This window comes from Montipora foliosa, chromosome 5, assembly GCF_036669935.1.
Source record: "Montipora foliosa isolate CH-2021 chromosome 5, ASM3666993v2, whole genome shotgun sequence".
Taxonomy (NCBI): Eukaryota; Metazoa; Cnidaria; class Anthozoa; order Scleractinia; family Acroporidae; genus Montipora; species Montipora foliosa.
The window spans coordinates 32,657,469-32,669,107 of NC_090873.1; the positions used below are offsets into that span (position 1 = coordinate 32,657,469).

An 11,639-nucleotide genomic window follows, 5' to 3' on the forward strand; every position below is an offset into this window, starting at 1 on the left:
AAAAAGATTTGTTAGATTTCGGTAATCTTCGACCTTAGCATTGTTGCTTTTTAAAGGACATTGAGACAACAAAATTGATTTAATGGCCGTTCTTATACTTGAGACGCATAATGCTCATGTTATCCGTCTTCTGTAAAGGCGGAACGAACTATATAAGACGCGGACTAGTATTCTGTCTGGGACGAACGCGGGCAAACACTTTTTCTGCGTTTCTTAAATTCGTCTGGACGAACTATCAAGTTTAGTGCGTCTTTGAAGACGCGTTCCGGACGCATTATGCGTCTTGTGCCCTTCTTTGCACGAGACGAATTTAACAGACGCAGAAAAAATGTTTGTCCAAAAGTCGTCCCAGACGACATATATGCGTCTCTAGTATAAAAACTGCCAATGATCACATAAAGGACATCCTCCATGACAATGACGCGATTTGAGGACCGCGATTAATTTTCAGTTTTGTGGTTCATCTTCAACGCATACTTCCTGGACAGTCTTTACTCATCTTACAGGACAAGCTGTAATAATTGAAAATCATTTCAACGATGCAATTATCTTTTTAATATTACACTTACATTGTGTATTTCTACTTACCGTATGTGGTAGCGTTTGCGTTGTCGTTGTTGCACGAGGCCCCTTATTAAAGAGTGGGAAAAACCTTAAATAACAATGACCACAACCAGGTTTTCTAAGCCCGCAGCAAACCATTGTTTTAACGAAAACCGCTGGTCAGCAACATGGTTCTGGTCATTGCTGTCTGAGGTCTTCCTATTAGTGGACGTTGCATTCGCTGTTTCACAAATCCCATAATACAGTTTAATTTGGGGGGTCATTTGCATTAAAACAAAATATCCAGTTCAATGAAGCATGATACATCCCCAAGAGTAATTAAGGACGGTGCCTACTGTTTTTATTGCGTATACGTTCTGCGCATCTCGAGATATTCGGTTTTCCTATCGGTGATGCTTACCAATACAGTGATATTTTTGCCCGGTTTAAAACTATCCGGAGAAAGTAGGTCTTGACTTACTCTTGGTATCCAAAAAGAAAATTGGGGATAACCATGCATTTTCATAAATATTATTCATCGATAATCTTTGAAAAATGCGTGGTTGCCCCTAATTTTCTTTTTGGATTTCAGTAACACTTGTTAAGATCTACATTTCCTGCATAATCGTAAACCAGGGTAAAAATACCTTCACCGTCCTTAAATTGCGCGTTTTTGAGACGCGGACGGCAACCGGAAGAGAACATTTCGCGCGCTGGGACATTGTTGTCTCCCAGATTTTCATACTAATCATCTCGAATGGAGAAAAGATACTTGGCAATGTAAATGTGGTTGTGTGAAGACAAGTTATAAAGGAAACTAGCTCACTTCCGGTTGCCGTCCGCATCTCAAAAACACGCGTTCTTAAGCTCCCTGTTGTTTAATGTAAAGAACCCCCAAAACGTATTGCATTATGGGATTGGAAAAATAGGCATTGCATATATCCACCTTATTTACAAGCGTCACTGGAGCGCCTCAGGAAAGCAACCGGGTTATTTACCATTTATCAGTGAAAACCGGTCGGTTCTTGGTTGAAATGGTAACGAAAAACTCGTGATCGGGTACTCTTTTAAGAATATCGTGTTTCTTTCGCATAATTTGTATTTATCACCGTTGTGTACTCTATTTTGCTGAGCCGATTGTGAAAGCAAATGGTACACGCGTTTCCATTTCACAACCAACAACAGAGTTTTTTCATTCATATTTTTAGACACCACTAAAATCAAATCTACGTTGTATCGGCTCTTGCTCAAAATATTTAGTTTCTCAACTTGTAATTACGCCGATCAGATCAAGCCACTGATCCAACGTACACCGACAGGAAGATTGTCCCCAGTTGCTGGCTTCAAAACTCTGGAATATTTTTATACTTTCCCGGAAATAAAGGGAATTGGTAAAATGTGAACTGCTAGGAACGACCCGCCTTTTTACAAGTTCAATTTATTGCCCAAGTGTCAAAATATCTGTTTTGCAGTGGAAATTCAACTGGTTGGCAAGTTATTAATTTTCATACTCTTTCGCTGGGAGCATTTCAATCCGTTCTGGCTGGATTAGAACAGAAACTGAGGAGACTGGAGGAGAACTCGTTCATGAGAAACTTCTCGCTGGTTCAACTTATCGCATGCGGAGTAAAAAACTCTGTTTTGACCAGTTTGGCGAGCGGTTTGGATTCACGAGGTTCTTTTTGCTGGCTGGGAAACAGTGACACAAAGTGGGCTGATTTGTAGTTTCCCTCACTGTTGAGCTGGAAGCTGGAAGGTCTGGAAGTTTGTTCGTAATCATCCTGGATGTGCAGAACACCTTTTTTCCAGCAAAATTAGAACTCAAAGAAATGTTTTGTTAGCGTTTTCTTGTACGTTTTTCGCCTATTATTATCCCGGAAGGGGGGGGGGGGGTTACTCGATATATCCCTGGGTGGGGAGGTGCGGCGCGGCGCGGCCCCTCATACCCTGACCCTGTTTAAGACAAATATCGCTGATTTTCCTACCCATTTTAAGACAGAATTCCGATTTTTGATGCCCTGTTTAAGACATTTAACCCAGTTTAAGACAAAAATTGATAAATCGATACCCTGATTAAGACAAAAAATGATAAATTCGATACCCTGTTCAAGACAAAAATCCCGAAAAACATACCCTGGCTGGCCGCACGTCCCCATTAAGCCCTTATAAGGGACCATTAAGCCCTTATAAGGGAGTACCCCCCCCCCCCCCGGGATTATTATGCATTTTGGCAATCATTTTCGTTGGGTACCCCTGAAGAGTGAAAAAACTCTGTAATTTACCAGACTCGTACCCCCTGCACCCTGCGCGCATCTCCCGCGCGTTCTCCCTTGCGCCCACGCGTCCAGAAGACGACTGGGCACTTTTCGGGGAATTTACAGTAATGCCAGATCAGAGAAAAAAAGATTTTTTTCTCTCTTTGAAATGAAATGAGACTTTAAATTGTATAAAGACTAAGGTCCTCACAATTAAAATAGAAAATATCTTGCAAAGGTTGGTCAAGACAACGTGAACATAGGCGTTGTTGCAATATTTCGGCTGGCCAACACCAACCTCGTTCCCAGGGTCCTCTCCTACTCGGCCCTGGGAACGAGGTTGGGCCAACACCAGCCTTCTTCAGGTTTATTGAATGGATAAATGCTAGTAACAAGATCTTTATATTTACCGGAAATGACATAAAAAGGCTACGTGATGTGTTATAAAAACGGAAATGCATAAAAAAGAGGAGAGAGAATAATACATGATAACAAGATGAAAAAAAACAAAAGAAAATTAAAAGGTAGCTAAACTAAATTACATTTCATCTCTTCACAATTGCCCAATCATCGCTCGTAATGTCATAGGTAGCCCAGGCTCAAATAAAAACTAGCGATGTGGTAGCGCTTTGTGCACTAGATTTGAGACGTAATTAACAATAAAATGATTTCCAATCCTTGAACGTCTCCCAAAAGAATCTTCCTTTTAATAGTTTTGTTGGGCACGAGAAGTTGGCTGAAACAATCGGTAAGTACTCTATATATCCCGTATTATAGTGTATTGAATATTATACCGCTGGTGAAAAGCTCAGGGCGGAAGTGCTTGCTTCCGTCCTTGCTTGTCTCTTGCTTCCAAGGCCTGAGGAGTTTACTCAGTCAATGGGTGTTTTTCAGTAAGTTCTTTCAAACGGGAATTTTAAACGGTAATGTACTCTTGCCGCTTGAAACATTTTGATAATTTTCACTTGCAGCAGATGGCAGTCATGATTGCATTGACTGGGTTTAATATAATAAAAGAGGGACAATCAAATATTGATCAATCATGGGAAACTATAAAGGATTGCAAACGTCTCTCCTAGTGATAATATGAATGAAAAATACCATTATTTTAATCTAGTGTGTTGGACAGGAAAAATATGCGTTGACTGTCCCCCTTCCTATCAGGATTCTAAGTAATTTTACTTCTCCAAAATCACTGCCCCCACCCTCCTATTAAATGGTCGCTTGTCTTTACAATACCCTCCCAGGGGTTTTGGGGAACAAGGGAACATGTATAATTTTAAACTGGGAGGGGAACAAAGACAATATATCCATTTTAGGGATCAACAAGCTGAGAACAAGTTTGGAAGTAATCTCGAACTGGAAACTAGTTTTTAAAGAAAACAAGGGAACAAGACCCCTCCCCCCTAAAGGGTTTCATGTTTGAATTGTTGTAATACATGTACCATGTTATTGCTAATGTTTATTTACCAGGAAGTAAAAATGGAATCTATTGAGGAAGCCTCTTCCACTGAATCTTTCAGTCCTGATGAAGTAAAGGTGTTTGTAAAAACATTGTTAATGCAGTCCATAGCATTGAACAATCCGGAGGGCTTTGCCATGGCCCTGGAAGCCTTAGGAGAACTCCAAATTGGTGTTAATTGGAGTTGTCATTCAGGTTCTTCGGTTTTTGGTCATGGTGACGAATGGAACACTCCACTAATCTTAGCTGCCAAACTTGGTCGATTGAGTATGGTTAGTACTTTAATAGAGAAAGGGGCAGATCCTTGTTTATGTTCTCATTTTGAACATGGAAAATCAACTGGGCGCACAGCTCTTCATGAGGCATCCAAGTCAGGACAATCTCAAATTGTTGAGTGTCTTCTTAGTCATGGTAGCAATGTTAATGCCTCAGATACAAAAGGGTGGACACCAATTCATAATGCAATTTGTGAAAACAACATTGATATTGCATTCAAACTTCTCGATAATGGTGCTGATCCCAGACAGATTTTTTCAATACCTTTACCAGATGTGAAAAATTTTGCAATCATTGGAAGGTCCTCCCTTATGTTTTCTGCTGGTCCTGACAAGTTACACCTCCTCAAACCATCATCATATGAGTGGAATTGTCTTTCATTTGCCTCCAATTGTCATCAGCCAGAACTGCTGGATAAACTCATTCAAGATTACTTCCACAAAGGTATTGACTGTAGAAGCACATTTGGGAGAACTGCCTTACACGAAGCTGTAATTTTACCTGAAAGCATGAATCTGGATAAACAAATTCTCCTCCAGAAACGTCATGAAACTTTGGAAATCTTATTGAAAGCAGGTGTCGATCCAGATATGCAAGATCTTGTAGGGAAAACACCATTGCACCACTTCTTTGACCATGTAAATTTAGCCAAAGTAGTGGTCAGGAAGTATCCCAAGATTGTTGCATCGACAGTTTGCCTACTACATGAATATGGTGCAGACTTAAATGTGGTTGACTTGAATGGAAGGACATTGGTGCACCAAGCTGCTGCCTTCGGGGATTTTGATGTGATGCAAGTTTTGTTAGAACATGGAGCATGTTTCATGAATTCAGACAATGATGGCAATACACCAGCCCACGTTGCAGCTTTCCATCGCAATTTCAAAGTGTTGAAATGTTTGCTGGATCATGCACCTCATGCAGATTTTAAAAACTTTCATGGAGAGACTGTGTTACATGTTGCAATAATTGCAAAATTGCGTGAAGATGCACTCATGGAAATTGCTCAAACATTGAAATCCGGAGAGGATTCTCATTTAAATTTTTATGGGGAATCTGAGTATGACTTGGCTGTGAAGTTCAAGTTAAAGAGACTTTCCTGTCTACTTTTATGCCAAATGCACAAAGCCCATGATACAAGTTCTGCTTGTGGCAATAGATGTGAGGATGTCGAGTGCCATGAGGATGAAAATGACAAGGGTTACAGAAGTCAACTACTGTGGGATGCAAACAAACGTTGCCACACTGGTGCAAAGTGCTTTGATCAAGAAGATGATCACAATTCAAAATTAAACACCGAAAGTGACTTTGACACTAGTGGTGATGGTGCTGATGTTCCAGAATTGTTGATTCATCCTGACACTGATGTTAATGCCTATTTGCTGAAACTGTGCAACGAGTGTCGCATAAGAGGTTTCCATGTGGACAGTCAAGAAGATTGCCATGAACGATGCACTGTTGCCAAACAGACTGTGTCATTTGTTCAAAATCTTCTAGATCTTGTGGCTGAAGAGGATGAGAGGTTTGCTTGTGGGGTGTTATGCACAGGAAGTGCCTTTGAAGGTTACAGGATTTGTAAGCCAGATGAATTTGACTACATGTGTGAATTTAAGTCACTGACTAGTGACAGTTGTGACATTCTTGAAACGTCAAAAGCAGGATTTGTTCACATTAAAGTGAAGGATCAGTTCAAGGAAGAATGGAAGATGTTTCTATCAGAAGAAGGATTTCTTGATGCATTGAAAATCAAACATTATTTGGCAAATTCATTGTACAGCAAAGCGAAAATACCTGGTTTAGCACAGAAGACATTGAAATTAAGTTTCAACACAACAAGCTATGATTCATGTACATTCTGTCAGCCATTTGTATGTACTAGCAAAGCAGGAATTAAGATGACTCTGTTTTGGAGAGGCAGTTTGTACAAATTCATGCCTATTGGCATTGATGTCACACCGGCAATACATTTCCCCATGTGGCCTAAAGCTGCCAAGGTACCTCCCTGTCATGTTCTGAAAGGTTATGCAGATCTGGGATATCATGTTGTTCCCAAATCAGGGGGAGCAGACTCTCTGTTATGGAGATTGTCATTTTCCATGGCTGAACTGAAGATACTACAAAATGTGAACCCTGTTCAGCAAGCATGTTACACTTCTCTTAAAATTATGCAAGGACAGACAAGGCTGAGAAATTCCTCACAACGATTCTCACACCTTGGGTTTCTCCACACATACGTCCTGAAGACAAAATTCTTTGAGGAGCTTGAAAGATGCAAGGATGCAGAGTTTTGGACTGAGGACAAATTGACTGACAGAATCTGCTCTGTGCTGGAATCCACAGCAAGCCTTTTGAACCAGAAAGGATCTTCACATGTGGAATCTTATTTTCTCCCTGGTCATAGCATCATTCAGCAGGCCGACAGGAACTTTGGCAACTTGGTGGCAGCGTCGATAAAGACAACCCTGCGCAACATTGTGAAGTTGTTGCGTAAAGAAGATCTAGATCAGTCAATGCAAACTGATGGTGCTAAAGGAGGCTTTTCCATGAACTTTGATCCGGATTCAAACTCTGGATCTGACAATGATGACAGCATGAGGTTTGTTGATCCACCTATTGTGAGCAGTGATCTTGCTCAATCTAAGCTATGTTGACAGGATGAGTGAAATAGGTAGTTTTAACACAGTGACTGCATGAGCAATGTTTCAGGCTCCCTTCATGGGTTAAATTAAATTGATGATTGCAAAACGACTTGTAAGTGGGATTGGCTCCCTTTCAAAAATGTAAGGAAGCATAACTAAAGTATATTCTATATACAAGGCTAAAAGTTAAAAAATTAAAATATTCAAACCAAACGTTTTCGGCTGTTTGCCATCATCAGGGTTAAAATGGGTGACCGTCCGCGCGTACATTTATATCTCATGTAATTCCCAAAGGGAAAAGTTTGGAGACATAAGAAATGACTTGTTTGTTCAAACTGGGGCGGAATTGTTGGATCATTAGCCCCTCGACTAAAGTATAATCTTAAATGCTAACATTAGTATTCAGGCTGACTAAGCCCTTGGAAGTCAACCTAATAAAAAACAATATGGAAGTCTTAAAACCAACATATATAAGGAGTCTGAGCTTAACAAAATGAATGTTAAACACTTCTTATACAAGTTGATTGTAATGGTAGTAGCACAGCTTTCTTGGAGGCTTGCATTGAATTTTGAATGGATGAAAAATAGCCATTGAAATAGATTTTGAAGACAGTCATTGACAAGTGACTTAAGGTATAAATACGTATAAGGATTAATTACTACTTCTAACTGTAAGTTGCGAAAACAAAATTTGCCCCTTGTCAAGAAATAAGCTTATTATCATACATTTTATTCCAAACTGGCCACCATTTAAATATTCTTTTGCTTTTATTCAAATAAGCCCTTGATGCCTCGTTCTTAAGCTTAAAATTGTAAAGTATATTTTATCTTGAACGAGGCAACAAGGGCCAATTTGTATCCGCATAAATCAGCGGTCCATTTTGGATTGAGGTGTATGGCACCACTCAACTCCACTAGCTGTACCAGCGAGTTGACACTTTTGAATCACGTGACATTATCCAGACCAGGGGCCCGTTTCTCGAAGAAACTGCCACCGATTGTTTTAGAAAGGCGATCTTTTAACATTTTTTCAAGCTAACTAAAGGAAACATGTCTGTGAAGTTTGACACTTAAATCCTCTCCGTTCTTGACATACAAAGGGAATTGTGACACCCGAAAATGGCCCGTAAAGTTTCGGGACTTTCGAGGAACGGGCCCCTGCAGGGCCCGGTTGTTCAAAAGCCGATTAACGCTAATCCCAGATTAACAATTAACCAAGGAGTTTTTTTGTCTACTCCCAAATGCTGTTCAACGCTGACTTTCGGCAAAACTTTACATTAGAAGAAGTCAATCTTGAAAAGCAAAAATAAGCAAAAGAAACTTTCACCAAAAAGTTGAAAACGTGAAACAAAAGTTTACGCTAATCCTGGATTAAGTTAATCGGCTTTTGAACAACCGGGCCCAGTAGGATAAACTAAAACCCTGTGAGTAAGAACCTATTTTTTAAGAACCTGTTAACCGAAAACTTGTCAGTTAGACCCCCTCTAAACAAGAACCTGTTGACCCTAAAATTTGAAACAGGTTCTTATTTTCTAAAATCTGAAAAAAAGTAATGTTCACTTTGGCAAATAAGATCATTTGATTGATGTTCTGAAGATTCATGTGATCTTTTGATGTTACTTATTATAGTCATTTTTATGTGAACTTTTTAATTCTATATGGTTTTATTCAGAATTTATATATAATAGGGAAAAACTGTCTGCTGCATAGGGGACGAAGGCCGAAAACGCGATTCATTTCTTTAGAAGATAAGAACTTATTTAAGAACCTATATGGCCTAAATGTTTGTTAATTACTGTCTATGTAAGAACCTGTTTAAGCTAAATTTTAAAATGGAAGGTTCTTGCGGGGTTTTACTCCAGTGATTAGGGCGTTGGGTTTGCATGCGGTTGCCCCGAATTCAAATCCCGTTCAAACCTCGATCTGGGGCCCGTTTCTCGAAAGTCCCCCAGGTTTGGATTTGGTTGTCCCGGATTCAGCTTTAGCTAAGTGCACTCACGCTAGAAGCAAAACGTTTATATTTTTACAGTACTGTTGTCCTTTCGCTTTTCGCCAAGCAACTAGGTTAAGAACTAGGCAGATCTTAAAATAACATTTTGAGAATGAGGGAACAGATGAGTTACATGTAGATGCACGTGTAGATTTGGAAACAAGGGAACAATGATTTTCGATCATTTTTTAACTTTTGGAGAAATTTTTGTTTATGAGGGAATAAAGGTTGTTTTTGGTTATTTGGAAAGCTGACATGTTTTCTTTGGGGGAGGGGGGGGGGGGGTTGGGGTATATTCCTCACCATGACAAACCCGGAAAGTATGGCAAAACCTATGAATGTTTCAAGGAACTGGGGAACTTGACAAAGGTACATTTCGGGGAACGTCTGAAATTATTTTTCTTTTTTCATACCCCCCTCCCTTCCAGGCGACCCTCTTACATGAATTTCTAGTTAGACCTTCCACGTTTTTCGTCACTTATCCCTTCCGGTGGGGATGAAATGAGAAGGGGCAGATATAGACTAGATATGGAACCTACGATCTCCTTATCACAGGTCAGTTACCATGAAGCTCACTCGGCTCCTGATTTAACAACCTCTTTGCAATATTACTTTTTTTTTACCGGTGAGTCTTGAAATGAGAGTTGATTACTTGGGCGCTTTCCTTTTGAATGGAAAAACCAGATCGACGGTGTGGCAGTGGGCTAGCCTTTAGGTCCAGTGCTTACAAACAGTTTCATGTGCCATCAAGTAAAGAAAAATGGATCACTCAGAACAGCGCCCCACCCCCCTCCCCCCTCCCATCTGCTTCAGATACTTTGACGATGTCTTCACTTCATTTAAAACTAAGGACTCTACCAACCAATTTTTACAGTCTTTAAATAATTGTCATAATAACATCAAATGCACAACTGACATTTGAGGAAAATAGCCAAATCCCTTTCCTCGATATCCTTCTTAAACGTAATCAACACAATTTCTCTACATCTATTTATCGCAAGAAATTTTTGCGGGTCTTTATACCAAATGGGACTCGTTCACACCTAGGAAATACAAAATCAACCTTATCCGCACACTTTCTTTTCGTTGTTATCGTATTTGTTCGTCTCCTTTTTTATTGCAATCGTCACTTAATGATCTCCGGAAGTTGTTGTTACAGAATGGTTATCCAGCAAGTATGTGTAATGATGTTTTAAGAAGACAACAACAAAATGCTGAACGCCTAAAGATAATTTACATAGTCCTACCCTAGTCATCGCTACGCAGCTTAAATATTATATTAGTAAATTTACGGTTGCATCGACCTTAGAGTGCTTTTTGATAGTACCCTTAACGTCACATCTTTTCTCCCGTATGAGGACAGATTAACTCGATCTCTAATGTTCTAAGCCATCTATAAAGCTAGTCGCTGGGATTGTAATAAATTTTACATTGGTAAGACAAAGCGTAGGCTGCATGACCGGAAATCTGAACACTTCAAGGCGTTGTTAAGTAAGATTACTATCTCCCAATTAGTGGACTAAAGCAAATCCTGTATTTTAATTGGCTACGCTGCTAGAGGACTATTAGTAATAGTCCTCGAGTAGCGAAAATTGAGACGCTTTATTATTGCCTTTGCTGTCCGACTAGTTGGGTGATACTAAAACAGTTAGACCGTTCGCCCTATAGGGGCAACGGGTCAATAGCCCATTCGGCTTCGCCTCATGGGCTATTGACCCGTAGCCCTTGCGGGCGAAGGGTCTAATTGTTAAATAACACGTCAGCTGTTGCTGGCATGGGATCACTTTGAAATTCTAGCCACTGGGAGGTCCCACCGCGGAATTGTACCATAAAAGAAACCATTTTTATCCGTGATCTTCAGCTATCCTTAAATGAATACGTTAGCAGCGAAAAGCTGTATCTTTATTAATACGTTTTACATGTACATACATGTACATGTATTGTATTACCTCCTTTTGAAGGTGTATGATGTATATTTTTACTGAAGGCTAGTTAATTAGTTTGTTAGTTAATGTAATGTTATTCTGATGATATAGATAATTTATTCTTTGTAATGTTTTACACGACTCCTAGGAAGACCATTTTTATGTTTCGTGTTTAAATAAAGATTGATGATGATGATGATGATATACGAAACGTTAAGTCACTAAAAAAATTATTTCAGTTACGCGCTTGTTTAGTCTCATGTTTGTCACCGCAGTTTGCGTTATTTCTAATCAAGCTTCTAGGGATTGTTCTTGTCCTGTTCTTGCCATTTTGTTGTAAAAAAAGTTTTTCTTTGGTTTTCTCTGAAAAAAAAATTATTTTGGGGGAAAATGGCTATAAAATGCTCGAATAATGCTTAATGCTTTTGAGTCACTAAAATTCTCGTAAAAATGCAGAACAAACGTTAACTCTAATGGACTGGCCTCCCCCCAAACCTCCCCCGGCTACCACACACACACACAAAAAAAGTGTTCTTAGTCAGCGGTTAT

The 11,639-nt window shown here is 39.6% G+C and overlaps 1 protein-coding gene across 3 annotated transcripts; it reads left to right on the top strand.

The window, feature by feature from the left end:
- Positions 1 to 3,266: 3,266 nt before the first annotated feature.
- Positions 3,267 to 9,408, top strand: LOC138003974 (uncharacterized). Of its 3 annotated transcripts, none has more exons than XM_068850322.1 (2): positions 3,267 to 3,546; positions 4,272 to 9,408. In XM_068850322.1, the coding sequence occupies exon 2, from the start codon at positions 4,281 to 4,283 to the stop codon at positions 7,185 to 7,187; it is 2,907 nt and encodes a 968-aa protein (XP_068706423.1). In that variant the 5' UTR covers positions 3,267 to 3,546; positions 4,272 to 4,280; the 3' UTR covers positions 7,188 to 9,408. The 3 variants fall into 3 exon arrangements, with proteins under 3 accessions (XP_068706423.1, XP_068706422.1, XP_068706421.1); XM_068850321.1 differs by lacking the exon at positions 3,267 to 3,546 and adding an exon at positions 3,599 to 3,691; XM_068850320.1 differs by lacking the exon at positions 3,267 to 3,546 and adding an exon at positions 3,601 to 3,721.
- The last annotated feature ends 2,231 nt before the right edge of the window (positions 9,409 to 11,639 follow it).